This window comes from Oryctolagus cuniculus, chromosome 6 (assembly GCF_051225735.1).
Source record: "Oryctolagus cuniculus isolate XC-2025 breed Fujian yellow rabbit chromosome 6, ASM5122573v1, whole genome shotgun sequence".
NCBI lineage: Eukaryota > Metazoa > Chordata > Mammalia > Lagomorpha > Leporidae > Oryctolagus > Oryctolagus cuniculus.
The window spans coordinates 38,934,587-38,954,990 of record NC_142872.1 but is presented as its reverse complement, the minus strand read 5'-3'; the positions used below and the strand labels follow the sequence as shown (position 1 = coordinate 38,954,990).

General features: G+C 59.2%; 1 protein-coding gene across 13 annotated transcripts in view; it reads right to left on the bottom strand.

Annotated features, from left to right (window-relative positions):
- Positions 1 to 147: 147 nt before the first annotated feature.
- Positions 148 to 20,404, bottom strand: part of TCOF1 (treacle ribosome biogenesis factor 1) — a 33,599-nt gene continuing 13,342 nt past the window's right edge. The window contains exons 10-28 of one of the 13 annotated variants that reach the window (XM_008255257.5): positions 20,120 to 20,332; positions 19,767 to 19,976; positions 19,348 to 19,590; positions 19,090 to 19,257; positions 16,762 to 16,899; positions 16,428 to 16,583; positions 16,058 to 16,264; positions 15,801 to 15,941; positions 14,007 to 14,132; positions 9,838 to 10,021; positions 8,564 to 8,679; positions 7,076 to 7,189; positions 6,511 to 6,748; positions 5,925 to 6,007; positions 4,875 to 5,055; positions 2,593 to 3,132; positions 1,273 to 1,370; positions 873 to 917; positions 148 to 608 (exon numbers count right to left, since the gene is read on the bottom strand). In XM_008255257.5, coding sequence (XP_008253479.4) covers positions 894 to 917; positions 1,273 to 1,370; positions 2,593 to 3,132; positions 4,875 to 5,055; positions 5,925 to 6,007; positions 6,511 to 6,748; positions 7,076 to 7,189; positions 8,564 to 8,679; positions 9,838 to 10,021; positions 14,007 to 14,132; positions 15,801 to 15,941; positions 16,058 to 16,264; positions 16,428 to 16,583; positions 16,762 to 16,899; positions 19,090 to 19,257; positions 19,348 to 19,590; positions 19,767 to 19,976; positions 20,120 to 20,332 — 3,180 coding nt within the window. In that variant the 3' untranslated portion in view covers positions 148 to 608; positions 873 to 893. Of the gene's footprint in view, positions 609 to 872; positions 918 to 1,272; positions 1,371 to 2,592; positions 3,133 to 4,874; positions 5,056 to 5,924; positions 6,008 to 6,510; positions 6,749 to 7,075; positions 7,190 to 8,563; positions 8,680 to 9,837; positions 10,022 to 14,006; positions 14,133 to 15,677; positions 15,942 to 16,057; positions 16,265 to 16,427; positions 16,584 to 16,761; positions 16,900 to 19,089; positions 19,258 to 19,347; positions 19,591 to 19,766; positions 19,977 to 20,119; positions 20,333 to 20,404 lie in introns of those variants that run through there. The other 12 variants (XM_070076315.2, XM_089336075.1, XM_008255258.5 and 9 more) reach the window with 12 other exon arrangements.

Sequence of the window (20,404 nt, the reverse complement as noted above, 5' to 3'; positions counted from 1 at the left end):
CCACTGTCCGTCCCACTCAGCCTTGGCTCGCAGTCGAGAGGGAATCTCAAGTACTGCTCTGTGCACCTCCGCGAGGCAGCCAGAGTGTCCCTCCCAGAGCGTGCCAACTGCAACGTGCTTGCCCCAGAGGCACTGGGAGCCTACACCTTTCCTTTCAGTCTTTATTTTTTTGAGTTCTTAAAAAACAAAACCAAACCACAACTGGAAAAACGGACAAAAGGACAAGGCCTCAGTACCAGCAGGAGCCCAAGTGGCGAGGGATGAGCCGCTGGCTGGGCCTCCTGGGGCTGCGGAGCAGGCTGGCAAGTCCCAAGGCCTTTGGGCAGGTTGGGTTTGAAGAGCAAGAGGCAGATCCCTTAAAAAAATATATATACTGTACACATCTACGCAAGCGCCCATGTTGGGAAGGGTGGGCGAGGCCATGGGAGCTGGGCCCACCCACCTCATCGGACCAGCCCCCCGCAGGCTCACTGGCTTGGCCAGTGTGGAGCCCCTGGACTGATGAGCTTCTGCCGCACAGAGAGGAGTTCTAAAATCAGTTCCAGCCCATGGTGGGCAGAGGTCAGAGGTCAGAGGCATGGGGCAGTCACCACTCAGTGAAGAGATTCCTAGGGAAGGAAAGGTTCAGATGTAAGATTTCCTGACCCTTCTCCACCAAGAATAAAACCTGGCATTTCTGACACGCGGGCGGGACATGAGCCACCCCCAGCACACGAGCAAGGCCGGCCGCCGCATGACTGTTCTGGGCCTTCCTGAGGCTACCACCCCAGCTCCTGGCATCACCGTGCTGGCCCTGAGGGATGGAAGCCCTTGCAGCCCCCTCCCGATGGGGGCCAACCCTGCCCTCCCACCTCGGGGATCAGGGAGTGTACCTGTGCCTTCGGCCCGGCCCCTCACACTGCCTGCTCGGCCACCTTCTGTGAGGAGAGAATGCGAGGGCTGTTGCACCTGCAGCCTGTCCCACCCACACTGCTCCCACCACTGCGGGCGTGGCGGCCCCCTGGGGCTGCAGGGGTGCCTGTGGGCTGGGGCCTGGTGTCCTCCAGGGTGGCCAAGGCTCTGCTGCAGTAGGGCCGCCCTGGGGTCAGGCGCCTAGCTGGGAGCCGCGGCTGCTCCCAGTCCCCTGCCCCCTCAACACCCATCTGCCTCACAGGTGTCACACCCCCGCCCTCCAGACCTCGAGAAGGGAAAGAGGCAGGGACAGGCAGGCGTGTGGGGGAGGGGACAGGGCTTGTGCCTCCCGGCCCGAGGCCCCCTCCCCACGCACTCTACCTTTTTCTTCTTTTTCTTCTGGAACGGTGATTCAGGGTCTTTGGCTGAGGCTCTTTTTGCTTTCTTCTTCTTCTCCTTTTTTTCTTTGTCTTTTTTCTCTGAGGGAAGAAAGTAAGCTTCCTGAACAACAGAAGTCAATCCTGAGCCGTGGGGTCAGTTTCAGGGAGCTTGTGGGGTGAGGCTGGGCCCCGGGCAGGGCTACCACAGTGCCCTTCGAGGGCCAGCCTCAGACTCCTTCTCATCCATGCCACCTGGCCTCTATCTCATGTTACTCACACTTTTATTCATTAGGGCCAGGTATTTTGGTGAAGGGGCTGAGCGGCTGCCTGGGATGCCTTCATCCACGGGAACGCTGGTCTGAGTCCTGTGCGTCCCATCCAGCTCTCTCCTAATGCCCTTGCGAGGCAGCAGGTGATGGATCAAGCACTTGGGTTTCTGCCACCCCCATGGGAGACCCGGATAGGTCCCGGGATCCTGGCCTGGCACCAGCTATTGCAGGTATTTAGGGAGTGAACCAGCAGATCAAAGATCTGTCTCTGTCTTGCTTTCTTTCAAAAACAATCTTTATAATTATTTATTTATTTTATTCATTTGAAAGGCAGAGAGATGAGATCCAGAAACAGATCTTCATCTACTTGTTCTCCCCAAAAGCCTGCACCAGCTGGGAATGGGCCAGGCCAAAGCCAGAAGCCTGGTACTCAATCTGGGATTCCTGTGTGGGTAGCAGGGACCCAAGAACGTGAGTCAGTACCTGCTACCTCCCGGGTGCACAATTAGCAAGCTGGAATTGTCAGTGGGGGTGGAACTAGAACCCAGGTACTCTGATGTTTACGGTGTCTCAAGTGGTACCTTAACTTGTATACCAAACGTCCACCATGACTATTTTACATTAACTCACTGTAATTTAAAACTTCTACACACTTTTTAAAAAAAACAGCACGGCCCACCCCAACTGCCTGAGGGTGAAAGGAAGTCCCGGGGCACGCAGCCTAGCACAGAGCTCGATCAAGACTGCTGCTACTACCGGGAAACAGGCCGGGAGGGCAGAGCTGGGCCTGAGGTTCAGGGGTTCTGCTTTCGGGTCCCCTCTGCATTCAGGGAGGTGGCCAGGGAAGCAGGCCGCCCCGGGGCTTCCCTGGCAGCACTGACCAGGTGCTCTGGAATCCCATCCTGCCTGCTATTAGCTGTCTCCACAATCCCGGACAAACCACTTCCCGCCTGTCCTCACCCGCCCTGTGGGAGAGAGACCAGCGCTGAGCCTCCTGGCCCTGTGGGTCCCTGGCAGCCCCTAGCGTGGCCTGAGGATATGAAGTCACTTACTCTTGTCAGATTTCTTCTTCTCCTTCTTGCTCTTCGAGTTGCTTTGATCGCCTCCCTCAACCTTCGCTGTGCCGAGCTCCCCTTCTGACTTGTCCCTGGCCCCTGGGGAGCCAAAAGGCCCCTTCCCTTTCTTCTCCTGGCCATCACCACTCGCTTTGTCTTTCTTTGCTTTCCCCTTGGAAGTCCGGGAGGCCTTTTCTTGAGAATCAGCGCCCTCCCTACACTCCCCAGCCGCCGCCGGCTTCTTCTTCTTGCTCTTGGGGGCCTTGGGGGCCAGCTGGTCCACCACCAGCTTGCGCTTGCGGCCCTTCTTGCTGCTCTCCTTGGAGGCGTCCAGGGCTTTCTTCTTCTCCTGCTCCAGCAGCTCCGTCAGCACCTTCACCACCGAGGCCTGCACCTGGGCCTCACTCAGGGGCCAGGGCTCGCCCAGGAGGCGCTGGGTGATGCTGCTTGGCAGGATTGAGGCTTGGGTGCCCGGGGCGCCCTTCTTGGGCTTCCGGGGCTTTTGAGGTGTGGTTCCAGAGGTGGCCTGTTTTCTACCTGTGGAGAAAGAACTTGGGGTCAGACCTATGGGAGCTGGGGGTATGAGAGCCGAGGAGGTTCCGGGGAGACCCTGCCTCCCGACAATGGCACCGATGAGGAAAGTGCAGCCCACGGGTCACTACGCCCCAATCTGGCTCCTAAGCCCACGCCTCTGCCAGCTTCCTACACTGACCTCACTTCTAACTTACAGCTTCTCTCTCACTCCAACCTCCACTCAGACAAGCCCGACCTAGAGCTGGAGCGTAACTGGGACGTGGAAGGCAGGCCAGGGCAGACCGCGTGTGTAGCTGGAGGCTGGAGCCTGGGTTCTGGGCCACACTAGGCCACCCCTTTTTGCTGTGACTCTGGCCAGCCTCTGCTCCTCCTGGTCTTAAGGTTCCTGTCATCCGCAGCGGACTCCCAATGGAAGTGAACGCCGTGCAGGCGCATGGCTCTGCCCACTTGACACGGTGGGCCCATCGCCTCGGTGCCAGGTGTCCTGGCGCACACGTGGTGGCTGACTAAGCAGATTCACTGCCTGCCAGAGCGACTTCTGGTACAGCCTCTGTTTAGAATTTTCCACGCCTCTGCCTGCCTTTGATAATTGTGTGCTGACTACACGTGTTAAAAAAACCTTCCACAGCCCCCTCTAAAACATCTCCTTGTCGCACCCGCCTCCAACAAGGAGAACACTGGAGAAGAAAGTGAGCAGTGGCTCTGCTCCTGACCCAGCCCGGGGCGAGCTGCACCGAGAAGCCGGGGGACTGGACCCCAGTGCTGCCTCTGACCCCAGGACCACGCGGCACAGGGCTCCACCACACCAGCCCTGGACAGGTCCACTGGGAGAGGCCCAGCAGGGCACTCTGTGTCACACGAAGCTGGTGCTGCTCCCTGTGGTGTGCAGGGAGCCTGACTATGCCCCAGCCCCGTGTGGGGGTCGCCGGCCGGAGGAAGCCCGATCCAGTCTTTTGGGGACTCTTGGCAAGGGCAAGAGCCATCTGGAAAGGAAAGCTGAGTGTGCCATCTGCCCTGACAGCCTCTGCCCCAGAGCTCACTGCTCTGCTCCTTATCCACAAACAGCTCTGAACGTGGAGGCTGAGGAACCCCTAGTGCTGTCGTAGGTGTGTCCATCCAGGACACTTGCCCTGTAGCTCTGGCAGTGTCAGGGATGACAAATGTCCAGGTCGGGTGACCTCAGTCCTCTGGTCTACTCTTCAAATATCATGCGGCTATTTTCCAAGGTGGGGGGGGGGGGGCACAGCTTGATTCAGACCAGAGACACTGACCCCTGCCTTGTTAAGACACAGGCCCAGGGGCTGATGGCCTGCTGGGAGGCTTTAGGGCAAGGCAGAACAGCCTGGGGGCCACCCCTTAGCCAGAGTGTCCTCCATGTGCCAAGACTCTTCCACACATGGCCCACCCTTTGGTCTGAGCCCCACACGGGCCCAGGAGCCCATTCGCTGGGAAGACGAGTCAGCAAGCACGGCTAGAGAAAGGCAAGGCCCACTCCACAGGCCGAAGATGCTGCTTCCTCTAGGCAGGGGCATCCCACAGGCATATCACCCCTCGGGGCAGGATACAACTCAACGTCAGGCCACCCCAGACCACAGACAATCCCTGTGCCTGGATGAGCTCCTCCAGGCCCACGGCAGAACCACAAGGCCTCACTTGGACAGGTACTGGTGGGAGTGCTGCTGGGGCAGGGCAAGAAGGGACCCACGGCCCTGTCTTCCCACATCCTGCTGTGTCTGTTAACTCACCTGCTTTAGGGGACACAGTGCCCACGGCTTGCTGTGGCTCTGCCTCCTGCTTGCCATCCAGGTCATCTTTGGTAGCCGGAGTAGAGGAAACTAAAGGGTTGGAGTCTGGCCTGGGAGTAGACTTTGAAACCTGGGAATTGGCTGGGGTCAGCCCAGGAGCCACATAACCTGAGAGGAGAGACTGCAGAAGCCCAGTGTGAAAGAGGCCGCCAGCCCACCCCACCTTGCCCCCGCCACACGGCCTGCTGGGAGGAAGCCGGTCCTGGCACATCCAGGTCCAGGCCAGGCCTGTCAATGCAGAGTGGACACTACAGTCCCCAAGGGGGACTTCCGTGTGCACTTTCTAAATTATTTTAATCAATGCAGACACGTTTAAAAAGGAAATCTCCTATTATAAATGCAAATGGAGGTTTGGTATTTGGTACAGCAGTTAAACTGCTGCGTGGGACGCCCACATCCCATATGGGAGTGCCCAGGTTAGGGTCCCAACTCTGCTCTCCATTCCAGCTTCCTGCTAATGTGCACCCTGGGAGGCAGCAGGGGATGGCTCAAGTACTTGTGTCCCCGTCACCCACGTGGGGGACCCATATTGAGTTTTTGGCTACTGGCCTTCACGTGGCCCAGCCTGGGCTATAGCAGTCACTTGGGGAGTGAACCAGCTGACGAAGACACCTCCGTCTCTTTCTGCTTTTCAGATAAACAAAACAAAGAAAACCAAAACCAAAATCTAAGAAAAAGCAAACCATCAGCAGCATGTGCCGCGGACAGGGGGCAGCCCCCTGCATTCTGCCTGGCGCCACTCAGAACGCAGCGCAATCTTTCCTACAGCCCCAGAGGCTGACAACCTGCAGCTCTGAGCTGAGTGCAACCTCGGGGCAGGAGCAGCCTGGCTGTGTTGTGCTGCCTGGGCCACACCTGGTGGCTTGCAACCATGACCTTGCCCGGGGTCGGCCTCAGCCTAGGACTGCACAAGGCAGACCAGATTCTGGCCCGGGGTTCCCGGCCCAAGACGCATGAAGTCACCAACACTGTCCCCCGCCCCGCAGTTACCTGGGAAGGCGCCACCACCTCATCCTCACTGGACTCGGAGGTCTCCTCCACCAAGGTCTCCTTCCCAGCGGGGACTGAACCTGCTGGAGAAGCACAGGTATCCTGTCGGGAGTCCCTGGTGGCTCCTGCCAGCTGGGCAGGGCAGAGCAGAGCTCTTCAGAAGGGCCTGGGGAGGCCCTGATCTTGGGTGTGTCCTCACCCACCTGCCCAAGGCTTCCTATGGACCCCCATCCACAGCATTCCAGGTGACACCTCAACGCCCAAGCCTTGGTTTCTAATTCCCAAGACACCACTCATATTTCCCCACCTTCCCTCATCGGGGAAACACGAACCCGGAATTTTAGGGAGTTGGTCATTAAAGGGAGCATATCAAAACGCTGCCAGGGGTCAGGTCTTTGAAATCATTTGTACTGAGTCCCTCATGGAGCTGTGCAGGCGGGGAAGCTGTAGCCCAGTGTGCAACCACTTGGCCCAGGCCATGGAAAAATTCGAGATCCAGAGCTCAGGCCACGGCCTGCTGCTCCATTAGGTGCGCTTCTCTCTCCCCTGGGCTGCCCGTCCCTCCCCACCCCTCCCTGCACCTTACCTGGCCTGGGGGTCGACTTGGTCAGCTGGGGTCCCTCGGCACCCTCCTCGCTCCCTGAGGAGCTGTTGCTGCTGTCCTCGCTGTCATCTGAACTCCCAGGGGCTTTGGCCTTGGGGTGTCCCAAGGGAGGGGCTGTGGTCTGCTGGCCTTTGCTTTTTCTGAGGTTACTGGTCACTTTGGCCTGGACAGCGGCGCTCTGAGGACTCGTCACGGGGAGTGTTCCCACAGTCCCGTCAACCTAATTTGGTTTAAGAACGGAAGGAAGTATCAGGGTAAGACCTGGTCCTGCCTGAACACTTCAGCAGGGCCAGGTACTGTGTTGGGCCTCCTGAGATGCTTCCCACCACTCTGAAGAGGGGTCCTGCAAGTCCTTCTCCCATATCAGCCCACCGTGGCCCAGGGACATCGAGACAGCACTGATGTGCCAGGGCAGCAAGGCCTGAGGCCGGGACTCGGCCACACCCGCAGCCTCCCATCTGCACCCTGTGGCGGGGCTGAAAGGTGAACACAGCCTTGCCTCTGGAGCAAAGCGAGGGGGTGTGGTCCCCGGGCTCCCCAGACTCACCCCGCTTGAAGACTGGGTCCTGGCACGAGGAGGCTGGGCCTCACTTGCTTTCTGGGCGAGGACCTTCAGGGCAGCCTGGGTCAGCGGGAGGGATGCTGGGTTCCTCTTTGCCACCTGTGGATAGCAAATAGAAGCCCTGAAATTCATGGGTTCTTGGGGTGTCACCTAGGCCGTGCCTGGATCAGACTAGGTCTGGCTGCGGTGGGAGAGGACCCAGGTACCAGGAGCCATGGGACTTGAGTGGGGGGGCTGAGGGACAGTCATAAGAGCAATATCACTCTCTAGGCAGAGAAAGGAGTGCCAGGCCTCAGGTTATGAGCTGGTCCGTGTTCTCAAAGCGCAGAGCGAGCTTCCTAGGCCAGAGCAGGGAAGGGGCCCGGGCCCTACAGGAAGTTCCACACTCATTCTCTGCCCTCCTCGGAGACCCATCTCACGCCTCGTGGTCTCCCTGGTACCACTCCTACTTCTTCCACCCACCAGCACTCGGAGAGAACTCAAAGCTGGGAGAGTCCTTGCAGAGGGCCTCAAGGTTCCCACGCAGGGCCCCTCAGCTGTCGCACAGCCCCTCTGCCTTTGCTACTTTCTCCCCACCTTCTCTTAGATGCTTTCCCAGGCCTGGGGTCATGGCACCATGGCCTTCCTGCCTGCATGGCACCCCAGCACACCCTGTACGCGGCCACGTCCCCTGCTTCAAGGCCACCTCCCGGGCGAGCATTCCCTGCCCAACTTCCTATAGCAGGTCACCCCATCATCCTGAGCTTACGCTTGGTGCTCTCCGCAGCACCTCCAATTTGGTGAGAACTTTTTGTTTAATGGCTGCTGTCCTCCCCGTCCTGCTCTGGCCTCAGCCCCAAGGCCTGGCATGGAGGGATACAGGGTTTTGGGGGCTGTGACCCCAGCCTGGCTACCCACCCAGCACCCATGCTCCCAGAAACTCTCCCTGGACTGTGGCTCGTGAAGAGCCAGTGAGAGGGGGGCATGCCCAGGTACCAGTGCCTCAGAAAGAGGCATGGGGTCTGCAGTGGGCGTCTCTCCAGGCGATGGGCAGCAAACTAGTATGGCCAAAGATGCTGAGAGCCAAGAGCTAGGTCTGCTGAGCCCAGGCCCGGTCAAACTGGAGGCCCCTGGGGAATGCAAGCTAGTTTCAACATTGAGATAGTGGGCCACCAATCCTGCCTTGCGCAGTCTTGAGATTCAGGCAAGGACCAAACACGCACTGAAATGGTGACTGTCAGGGAGACCAATAAAGTCACCATAACACATGCTTAAGTAGAGCATTTATCATGTTCATGCAAAGAAAACAAAAATGCAACTGGCCAGCAGAGCTGTGTCCCCAGACTGCTCTTCCTGACAGCTTATGGTGGCTCTGAAACCTGCGGGCTGTGGCCACAAGACCAGGAAGGCCTTGGCTACTGCCACCGCTGGGGTGCACAAGTGTGCAGGTGACAGCCAATTGTAGCCCCTTGGCCCACAGGCCTGTGCAGGTACCTGCGGGGCTGGTGTCTCCTGCTTCTTGCCTTCTGATACCCGACTGCTCTCCTCGCTGCCGCTGGCCCCAAGGCCTGTCCTTGGGCGGCCAGTGGGCACCACGCTGGTTCTGTAGGCTGAAAAAGAGAGGGATGGGGCAAGTAAGTGCCCAGGAGCCCCACGGCCTCCCCAGCACTGGCAATACCCCAGTCCAGCACTCAGCCCTTCCTGGGGCCCTGTGCCACGCTCAGGGCTTCTACAGGAGGAAGCTGGCGTAGCCCCTCCTCGAGCCTGCCAGGCGGGCGCTATCCCTGTGTCACAGCTGGGCTGAGGGGGCCCGAAGAGCTGCTATGGCAGTGGCTCCAGAGTTTCTTTTCCTCCGCTCGCCTCTCCGCAGGCCAGGCTGCTGCTCCTGAGCAAGAGGCTGGCAGGCGGCGGCCAGGGCCGTCCTTGTGGCTGCAACATCTCACGAAAATCGCCCGAAGCGTTTGTGGTTGCGTGCTGCTCACTGCAGCAGCGGATACAACAGTCCCCACCAAACCCTCGCGTCCTCTGACAGGGCACTGGCCAGGAGGAACCACGCGGGAAGGATAGGAGGACCAAAATCCCACAGCATCCCGAGATAGCCACTCAGAATCCCGGGGCCTCACTTTAAAGACAAACATGTCCATCCTAGGGTTTTGTAAGGTTAGCAACTAAACCCTCAACAGTGATGGGGGCAGTGGGATTACAGGGGGTGTTGTCTTCTTTTGTGCTAACCTGTATGTCTCAACTATCTCGCCAGTTATCAGATATTACTTCCTCGTAAAAGTGTAACATCAACAATGGTGACATCGACCATTTTCTTGCTATCACTGGTAGAAGCAAAGAATCTCAGAAGTCAAACCCCAGAGCTGGTCCTGTCTCTGCTGACGCAGTCCCTCCCCGAAGAGTTCCTGTTTAGGGATCACCTAATGAGACAAGTGCCTCAATACCCTCCTGACAGCCCACTGATACAGCACCCTAGCTCCAGAGGAGCCTGGTCCCTGCAGCTTCCAGCCAGTGGTCTGGGTCCCATGCCTGGGGTGGCCCAGGGAAGTCCTGGCAATTACTGCTCCAGGGCCACAGGTGAGCCAGCCTCGCATCCAGATGCCTGATGCAGAACCTGAAGGCCAAGCCCCAAGCCCTGCTGACCAACACCTGGCTGTGCAAGAGGCCCTCGTCCTGTCCCTCGATGGGGGTGGTGCTGCCGGGCCCTCCCAGCCGAGCCTGGGAAGTCCAGCACGGGAGTCAGCTCCACGCGGGGCTGTGCTCACCAGGAGCCAAGGACTGCGTGGCGGGGATCACGTCCTCATCCTCGGTGTCTGAGGAGCTCTGGGCTGAGCTTTCCGAGGCCCGGGTCTTCCTCTGGGCGCCCGCAGCCTGGGCCTGTGCGGGGGCAGCAGCCGGGCCAGCTGGACTACGATTAGGGTCGACAAAAATCAGAGGGGGTTTAATCACCTTGAAAAACAAAAACAAAACACACCCCCTAGTGATTAAAGGCTTGGTCAGAGGAAAGGGAGGTGGGGTGGAGAAGGGTTTCACAAGGCAAGGGGTCCAAAGAGCTGGGGGGTACCCCCAGCCCAGCACCTCCCAGCCCACAGCAGCCCATCTGCCCTCACACTGAACTCCCAGGGTCAGTGTGGTACAGTGGGAAAGCCCAAGTCTGCAGGAACAAGGACGGCTGCCCGAAGCCACAGAGCAAGGCCACTGGGCACAAGAGCCTATTTAGCCTGTTTGCCTCTGACCGTCTTCAGAGACAGCTACCCCCGAGGCGGGCCGAGCAGCGTTCTCCACGGCTCCCAGGTGTGGCGCACAGTCTACCGGGGAGGCCTCCACAGCCCAGCTGCCCCATCCTGGGAACACTAGGCAGCATTCCCAGGACGCGGCTCCCCAGGGACACCCACCTCACTTCCCAGCAAATAAGCTGCTCAGGGAACTGGGCTGGAGAGTGGGGCAGCATCCAATGCTGATGAACGAGGGGACCAACTGTCCCCCGACGTAGCACCCAGTGTTGGGACTCTTACTGAGCACCCCATCACGAGACCATCGGGGAAGTGGGGTGCTGTCTGGGTGGGTCCCTTTCAGGGGTGACGCTGAACTGTGGTTGTGCACAAATCCTGGTGGATGACGTGCCACGCCTGAAACTGGCTTCAAAGTCGCTTTAGATGTGGGGAAGCGAGTGGAGGGGTTTGCACAAAACGAGCCCGCTCAGGAGGCAGTAACTGCCAAGGCTGGGGAAGGCCTGTGGGGGTTCTTTATGTAATTTTATCTTTGGGTATGCTTTACATTTCCCAATAAAATGATAACAGAAAGTGCAAGCAAGTGGGCAGCAACAGCTGTGGGGGGCTCCGCAGGGCCGCGGGGCCGGGAACCCTGGCTCCTGACGTACGGCTGCACGCAGCAGGACTCCGGGTCCGGGGCCATCCCCCGAGACCTCCAGCTAAGGAGAGCCCGGGAGCTGGGGTGTCCCCGTTCCAGGCCGCACTTGGCGGGGCTGTTCAAACTGTACTCCCCCTCTAGCCAGGGGAGACGCACGGCCTGAGGTCAAGGGGTGGGGAGGGTCGCTGGGGCCAGCTCTCTGTCTACCGCACCACACTGCTCAGGTCTTGGGCCTGACTCAGCGACCTGGGCTGCTGCAGAGAGCTGAAGTCAGAAGGAAAGCAGGAAGGGGCCTGCCTGAGGGGGAAGCTCTCCGGGCTCAGGCCCTCCCTAGCCCTGCCAAGCAGCCGCCCCCGTGGCTGCTCTGATCTGCCACTTCCAGAGCCTTCCTTCCCACGTGATGGAAAGGGGAAGGATGGAAAGTGGGAGAAGGCTTGCAGTGGAGGGAGGGGGATCTATATATATGTGAGAAGACAGAGGAACAGATTGTCGAGGACCAAGAGAGGCAACGAACCCACTGAGGCAAACAATAGCGTCTTGGGATGTTAAAAGCGTCTCAGCAGCAAACACCGCCTCCGGGTTCCACCTGCCCACGCCGGCCCACCCGGGGCCCCTGGGCTGTGGGAAGGAGGTGGGGCAGGAGGCTTGGCTGCGGCTGCGGAGGGCGGGGAGGAGCAGGAGGGGGACCAAGGCCCAGTGCTGTCTGCAGTGGGAGTGTGAGGACCAAGTCTGCAGAGTTTAGTAAGGTGGGCAGCACTGGCGTGGGCTGTGTCCCCCCCCTACCAGGACAGCCTTGGTTCCCCACCTGAAGGAAGGGGGAGCAGTCACGGCAGGCTGGGCTCACCCACTGCAGGGGCTCTGCCCAGCTCTGCACGCTGCACGGGGCCTGCTTCTACGGTCACCGGAGCAGTGAAACCATCACTGCCCGAATGCTTGGCCATGCTTTTATGCTTCACTGCAGGCGCTGGGCAGTAAGGACCAGAGGAGTAACAGGGGCTCCCTTGCTGCCCACGGGCCTGAGGCCTGCAGAACCAAATCTGGGGCTCTCTGGGCAGCGCTCCCTGCCTCCTGTCAGAGTTGAGCGCACACCACTTGCCCCAGCCAGCGTGTGAGGGCAGCAGGAGGGTGCAGAGCTGGCGGCCCAGGCTGCCAAACCCGGCAAGGGCACAGTCACAAAGGCACCATGCCTCCAAGAGCCTCCCGCAGAACTGCCTGGGGACTGGTCACCAGACCCTGGGCCAGCCCCACCCAGACTGACGGAGGATGCCCCCTCTTTGTGGGTGCCATCTGGGGTTCGGAGGGCAGAGGCTCAGGGAGGGAAGTGGTCTTGCCCAGGGTGACCAGCAAACTGGTACCAAAGCCAGGACTGCAAGTCAGTTCTCCAATCACAGGCGGCCTCCATTAAACACCTTTAATTTCTTTCAAGGTGTCCTTTTGGGACCTATATGTCTTTTAACGTTTTGGCAAAGTAATGGAAAAAGTGGCACTTTAAACAAATTGGTTAATTTGAATTGATAAGTAAAGACGGTATGTATTATGGAATAGACCATGTTTTGATACATGTATGCACCATGGGGTGGCTAAATCAAGCACCAAACATATGCGCTGCTTCGCCAACTTAGCGTTTTCCTGTTACCATCACCCACTGTCAGCACAGAGCCTGGCCTGAGGTTAACAAGGCACAACAGGCCTGAGGCACGGTGCAGGGCCTTCGAAGGGAGCCACGCTTCCTCCCCAGCCTCCCAGCCCAGGGCTCCGCCCACCCCCCCCTGCATCGCCTCCTTTCCCCCACAGATGGGCTAATAATAAACACAGTGAGACTTGTCAATAGAAAGCGCTCGGTAAATGCATAATAATCATAATAATCATAATGAGCGAGCTGGGGATTAAGGAGCTGCAAGTCCCCCAGCAGGCGGAGGCTGCAGCTTCCCTGGGCTGCGCCGTCTGCCCTGAATCCTCCAGGGGGAAGGCACGACTCCTGACTTCTTCCCTTCTGCTTTTTCAGTAGGGACTCTAGAATCTTCAGGACTAACATACCAATTAAGCGGTTCAGTTTAAGCGTGATGTTCATTTTAATTGTGTTAGTACGCCCCCGCAGAGAAAGGCGAAGGGGCCCCCTCCCTCTCGGCTGTTGAGAGCCCTCGGAGAGGGAGGCTGCTTCACAAAGACTCCCGAGAGAGCCACGGGGCAAGGCCTGAGCCCCGGAGAGCAACGTGTCAGGCACTGCCAGGGAACCCAGGCTGGCTTGCATTCAAACACCGGATCTGTCTACCTGGCACCAGCCACGTGACGCTGGGGCAGCTCATTCTACTTCTCTGAGCCTCACAGCCTCCTCCGGAAGATGGAAATAATGAGAGGACCTGTCCTCTCCGGGTCGTTGTGGAGACTGCACAGAACGATAAAGTCCAGGGTTCTGCACAGAGGAAGTAACCAGTAACTTCAGCTGTCATTGGTTTTGTATCTGCAGGCCTCAGCACTGATGCACTGACAAGGGCGTAGTAGTGGAAGGGGAGATGGTTAAGCAGACCCCCTGGTCTGGGGATTGCAGGATCCAGCATCTCTGTACTCCCAGGGAGCCAGGGAGCCAGGGAGCCAGGGAGCCAGGGACTGATGTTTGCACGTTCCTTAGCCCGCTGGGCATCATGAGCATCTGGGAAATCACTTTGGCTCTCAAGGCCTCGATTTCTGACCTATCTAATGGGCCTACACTGCCTGGCCTGATTGACAGGGGGCTGAGCCAGGGCTTTCTGTGCTTACATCAGCACACACTCAGGGGAGACCCATCACTGTCCCTACTGAATGGTCAAAACAGCTGAGCCTCAGGGTCAACGAGGCACTGCCCAGCCAGGAGCCGGTGGCTGGTGGCGCCAGGCTCCATCTGCACTGAAGCCTGCCTGCTCGACCATGCTCTGCTGCCTGCCTCACACAGTCATGGCAGGAGGGCGGTGTCCTGGGGTAAGGCGCTCTGGGGAGATGTGCCCTGTGGGAGAGATCTGCACCCTCCCTCCGCAGCCACCAGCCGGCTCTGAGCCCCTAGAGGCTGCAGGAAGAAGGCACGGCCTACCTGGCTCGAAGGCCACTCCTCATCACTGCTCTCTGAGGACTCCTGTGCCTTTTTCTCTGGGGGTGCTGGGGTGAGGGTCTTGCTTCTGGGTGTTTTGGAGTTACTGTCCTTGCGAGGCGATAAGACCTGAATAAGCACACAGTGGGGGAAGGGCATTAGCTGAGAAGGAAAGGTAGCCAGCGAGTGACACACTGCACGCACCTGCCTCTCCGCAGAGGGCACCGCAGCCCCTCCCTGCACACACAGAGGGGACAGGTGCTGGCCTGGTGTGCCCCCAGACACTGGAAGCACGTGCCTCCGCCCTGCTTACCCTCCTTCCATAGCTGATGCTGAACTTGACAGGGACAGCTGCCTCAGGCGAGGCTGCAGGTATGAGCCGGAGGTCCCTACACAGCTCCTAGCTGCTGTAATACTCCCCAGGGAATGGAGGGCTGCCAAGTACTCCGCTGGCTGCCGGCCCCTGCTACCTGGCTGGACATAAGAGGGGCCTCCTTGGTGGACACTGTAGCCAGAACCAGAGGACCCAGAGAGGCGAGAGGAAGCGCTGGTGGTGACACCAGCTCAGCGGAGGCCAGAGGTCCCACATCTTACTACCTGGCCCAGCGAAGGGTGGGGCCCAGGCTGTCCGAGCTTCTGACTTGCTAGGAGAAGTGAGCAGATCTAGATGTGTGCCCATCTCTCCTCACTCTTCCAATGGGGCAGTTACAGCACAGTGGGCTGCCTCCCTGCCAGCCCTGCCTGTCTGCCTTGCTCACAAGCCGTACTGCGTTCTGGCGGCCCCTCTTGCCAGCCAGTCATGGGGACTGCAGGCCACTCATTGAAGACTGGCAGGAGATGGCAGCACGTTGAGCCAGAGGCCTGGGCAAGACCTAGAGGGAGAGCCTCCAGGGGGACTTCCTAGCCAGCCATGAACTTGAGGCCAGAGGAGCACCAGGACAGAAAGAACCTGGGCACCGACGGTGCAAGCTGGGGAAGGCGCCACCTCGGCCTGGGGACAGGCAGCTCCTACTGCGTCAGCTCTTCATAGTGGGGTTCTGCCCACAGCTCAGCCCGTCCTGACAGAAACGCATCCCCAGCCCCATCACCCGGCACACCACCAGAACATTCTGTGACAACACAGGCACCTGTCCCACCCTAAAGATGGTAAGCTCCTTGAGGGCGGGGCCAACACTGTGGGTGTGGTGTACCAAAGGCAGAGCATTTACCAGGATTCTCTGTACTTGCTTTACTCTTGAGGAAGTTGAAATCAAGAGAGGCAGGCTGGCCTGGGGCACTCCTGGCTTCCCTTGAGGAGGACACCTGGCCATGCCGCAAGTACACGACCACAAGGCCACCAGCGATGGGAGGTGACAGGGACTGCCCCTTTACGCCAGGCGAGGGCTCTGCACTCTGCCCTAGCGGCTAACACTCTGCTATTTCTCCTGACTCCAAGGCTCAATGCCAGCTGCCACCCAAGACCTCCACCAGGCCTGTCAATCAGCTCCACACATGCCTGAGCCCTCTAAGCAGAGGAGCTGGTCACCCTGAACTTGCGCAGGACACGGCTGGCCCTGCTGCCTTTGCAAGCCATGGAAAGCTGCCCAGACAGAGGCCTTCTCATGCCCCCCCCCCCCCCCACTCCCCAGGGCCTCGGCTTCACACCGAGCTAGGTGAGGACCCTTGGGTGCTCACAACTGCTTCGTGAGGCCCAGGCCCAGGCCCTGGCGATGGAGGTGACTTCTTCCCTCTTGCTGGGGCCTCACGACCTCCTTCCCACTCTCGCTGGGACGTCTCTGGACTCTGGGCTTCGTGTACCTTGGCAGGACTTGCTTGCTTAGCCTTCCACGGGGCTGGTGTGTCGGCTTTTGCTGTGGACGCCTTCACAGACGTGGGGGCGCCTAGGGCGCCTTTCACCGGAGAGGCCTTGACTTGGGGGTTTTTTACAGCCGGTTTCACCTAAGGAAACACGGAATACAGGACCTGAGGGAGGGGTCCTGCACACAGACCTTCATCTCTTCCTTCCCCACTGGGCCCTGAAGCCAGCGGAGTAGCGAGTGACTGGCAGGTCTCACCTGGGCTGGGGTCATGGCTGCAGGTGCCTCCCTTCCGCTGTCTGACTCCTCGCTGCTGCTCTCTGAATCCTCCTTCTTCCCCAGCTGGGCCTGGGCAGCTGCAGGCCCTGCCTTGCCAGGGGGTACTAGAGGGACCCCTTTCCTGGGGGACTCCTTGGCAGGGGCTGAGGCAGCTCTGACCTGGGGTGTCTTTCCCAAGGGCTTCACCTAGAATGCGACAAACAGTTATCAGGAGAGGGAGTCCCGAGGGCGGGCGTGTGCAGACAGGAGATCCATGTGGCACACGCAGCAGCGCTGGGGGCGGAGGCATTCCCGTGGCTCCCATCAGAGGGCAGCACAACGCCCTCCCCACCTCTGCCCTGGGCCTCACCTGAGCTGGTGCCTCCTCCTCACTGTCTGAGGACTCCTCACTGCTCTCAGAGTCCTCCTCCTGTGGCCTCCCAACGGGCCCCTTTTGGGCCGGGCCTGTTGTAGCCACTGCCTTCCCCAGGGCACTGTTCTGGGGGGCTCTCACAGGCAGCTTTACCTGAATTGCAAGGAAACACGAGACTGGAGATGGACCCCTTTAAGCTAAGCTCCCCACCATGGCTCGGGGAAGTCACCCCAGCCTATGCAGGACCCTGGGCCAGGCTGGGGGCTAGGCTCAGACCTCCTCTCTCTCTGCCCACCTCCCAGCCTCTCTTACGGCTTCTGGCCCCACTTGCCTTGGCTGGGGATCCCTGCTTGGCCTGGGCAGCTGCAGCGACAACTTTTCCAGGAGGTGATGTGACCCCTTCGGCTGAAGATGCTTTTGTAGCAGCTGCACTGGCCTTGGTCTGAGGGGTTCTTGCAGAGGCCTGTACCTGGAGGAAGAGGGAATTATGGCGCGAGAAGTGAGGGGTGATGGAGTCAGAGGCCTGAGGTTGGATTCTGCTGCTCCATCTGTGGCTGAGAACTTGAGCAAAGTGATCTCACCGGGCCTGTTTCCTCCTCAGTATATGGGGATGATCAGGCCCATATCAGGCTGCTGCGGTGATTCAATGGACCCCGAGTGCCTGGCACATAATATCCACTCAAATAAACGCATGGTTGTACGCACTCTTCTTAGCGTGAGTCCAGTGCAAGAGGGCCCAGAACACAGGCGCCTTCTAGGCTGCCTTTCAGCTAGGGGCCTCGTCATCAAGCCCTGGCTAACAGACTAGAAGTCAAGGACCACAAGAGGTAGGAAATCCAGCTCTTCTTCTTCTTGGCTGGAATGCTGAGCTGATAGCTGGAACTCAAGCAGCCAACCCTGTCTACGAGGCTGAGATGACAGAACATGAAGAAAACCAGTGCTATTTGAAGTTGTCTTGGGCTTCGCCTATCTTAACTGACATCCAGAGAATCCCTCGATGCCTGTCAGGGTCTCCAGCAAACAGCTCTAGCGAGGTGAGAGCCACAGAGGGGGAGATGCCCAGCATGAGATCCTGACAGAAGAGAGAGAGTCCTGCTCCTGGGAACCAGGACAGGGAAGCGGGCAGCACCCCAAGGCCCTGACTCATTCAGACACGTCCTCTGGTCAGTGTCAGAAGACAGCCTTCCCCTGGCATCACGCACCCGCCGGAGACCAAGCGAAACGAAGAGCCAGAGTGCGGCGAGGAAAGCTCCCCAGAGCGCAGACACATGGCACGACCAGGTGGGGCGCACTCAAGGCGGCCGGAGGGGAATCACAGCTTCCACAAAGCAAAACCAAAGGCAAGGGGACTAACTTGACCTGCCGCATCCTACTGCACAAAGAAAGGACTAAAATCAGACGAGACAGGTTCCCCAACCACAGCGCGATTAAACCAGAGATCAACAACAGAAAGCAACCTGGGTAATCCCAGATATTTGGAAATTCAACAACCTACTCCCAAATAACCCGAGGTTCAAAGAATAAAAATAAAACGCCCACCTTGTGGTGCAGGTGGGAGGCTCAGATGGAAAGACAAATATTTAAGTGATCTGCACAGTGAAACACCGTAAGGCTCAGGGCGTGGAAGGCATGCCTGCAGCCTGGAGGCGGCCAGAGGAGCCTGCCATGCCGGAAGGGGCCCCTGCACGGCTCATGACCTCAGGGAGGACTCCTAGGACCTCGGGTGCCACGAGGCAACTCAGAGCGGGGTGAAGAGACCACGACAACATGTGCTCTCGTTCTGGGAAAAAAGAAATGACTAAGTTCCGAGCGATTACTGCAAACAAAACAGGGCGACAATGAAGAATGATAAACAGTGGGTGGCTGAGCAGAGGAGTGGGCCATCTCGCATTTGCCTCGCTCTTCCTTCCAGGATGGAGGAGCCGACCTCCAGGTCTGTTTTCCAGGAGCCGGGCCCACCCTTGGGTGATGAGTGAGGAGCTTGCTGGGCGCTTGCTGGGTTGGCAGGTGAGATCTCACCCAAACTGGCTGACTTCCGATTTAAAGAGTAACGAGAGCCTCCGATGGGTTACATCATCTGCTAGGATACAGAGCTGGGACTTGAATCCAGGCAGTGCAGCTCTACCCCCGTGACATTTGCCTCTACCACACTGGAAGTATGATCTCACCTGAACCTGTTCCTTGGAAGTCGCCCAAGCCAGGCACTCCCACTCAAACCCCCAGGCCTTTGCACAGGCTTTCTCTGCCTGGAACACTATCCTCCCAGAGGCTGCGACCTGTCCGGTTCTGCTAGCCCAGGAGCGCCCCCTCTGTCTCAATGCCAAGCCCTCTTGCTGGAATAACCCATATGCACATTCATGGTCCCATCTGGGTGGAACCTCCCTAAGGGCCACAGACACAGTGGGCCAGACCAGGACAGCACATGATGAGAAAGTACTCAGCAGACTGTGTGCAAACATGCGAAATCTCAGTGGGGTTTAAAAGGGCACAAAAGGAGCCGGTAGACCTCTGATGGGCAGAGAGATAAGAATGGAAAGAAAGGAATGAGGCTGCCCAGGCTTCTGTATAGCCAGGGACAACAGCAGCCCCAGAAAAGCCTTCTCAGCCCTGGCCCTGGCCCAGGTACAGGTGGGGTGGGCTGGCTCCGCCCAGGCCTTACCTGTGCTGGAGTGGAGGCAGCCTGCGCACTGTCAGACTCCTCCTCGCTGCTCTCAGAGTCCTCATGAGCCTTGGCTTTGATCTGGACCGCAGGCCCCATCTTTCCAGGGAGCAGAGGCGTGGTCGCCGGGGCAGCTTTCGCCTGGAAGCCTTTGCCCACAGAGGTCACCTGGAAGGACAGGCAGAAGAGCACGTCTCAGAGGAGCCTGGAGCAGCATGGGAGCCGCCCCGAGGTCCGCCGAGCCCACACAGGCCTCACTGTTGCAGCAGGAGCTGTCTCCTCCTCGCTCTCTGACTCCTCACTGCTCGAGGAGTCCTCCTGGGGCCTCCGGGCGCCCCAGGCCACAGCTGGGGACGAGGCGGTAGCTGGAGAGGTGGCTGCGCCAGCCTTCCAGGGGGCTGGGGTGCCCACTCGCACGGGGGCGACCTTGGTATTTGCAGGGGTAACAGGGGTGCCTTTCTTGGGAGAGGCCTTGGCTTGAGTTTTCAGAGCTGGTTTTGCCTGAGGGGACACAGAGGGCAGAGGCTGGAACGGCTCCTGGATTCAGAGCCCTGTCTATCCTCAGCTGGAGCCCTGCTGCTGCCCCCACCAGCCAGAGCCCACGTTCTGACCGAGGAGCAGCCAAGCTCCCTGCAGGGCTGGCTGGTGGGGGCAGCTCCTGGTCTGCCAGGCCTCACCTGAGCTGGAGTCGTGGCTGTGGGTGCCTCCTCCACGCTGTCAGAGGACTCCTCGCTGCTTTCTGAGTTTTCCTTGGCCCTTTCAGCCTTCACCTGGGTGGCCCCGGGCCCCAACTTCTGGGAAGGTGCCATGGCCACATCTTTCCCCAAGGGTCCCTTGGTGGGACCTGAGGCAGGTCTGACCTGGAGGATTTTCCCTGGGGGCTTTGCCTGGTGGAAGACACACAGGATCAGCAGAGGGGACCTACAGGGTGCAAGTGTACAGACACGAGGGCCCAAATGGCCAACAGAGAACCCCAGGGGGCTCCTAGCACTGACAAGAGAAAGCAGGGGCTTGCAAGACGGGGCCTCACCTGGGTGGCAGACACAGCCGGGGTCGTCTCCCCCTCGCTGTCTGACTCCTCCTCGCTGCTGCTGTCTGACTCGTCCTCCGGCTTAACCACCTGAGTCAAAGGGGCTGCAGGCGCTGCCTTCCCAGGGGGTGCTAGGCCACTGCCTTTCCCCGAGGGCCCTGCGCCCACAGTAGGTGCGGGTCTCACCCAGGAATTCTTCCCTGAGGGCTTCACCTGGGAAGGACAAAGGACAACAAGATCAAGGTGGGGTCCAGGGCAGGAGGGATAGGCCCACCAGGGCCCTTC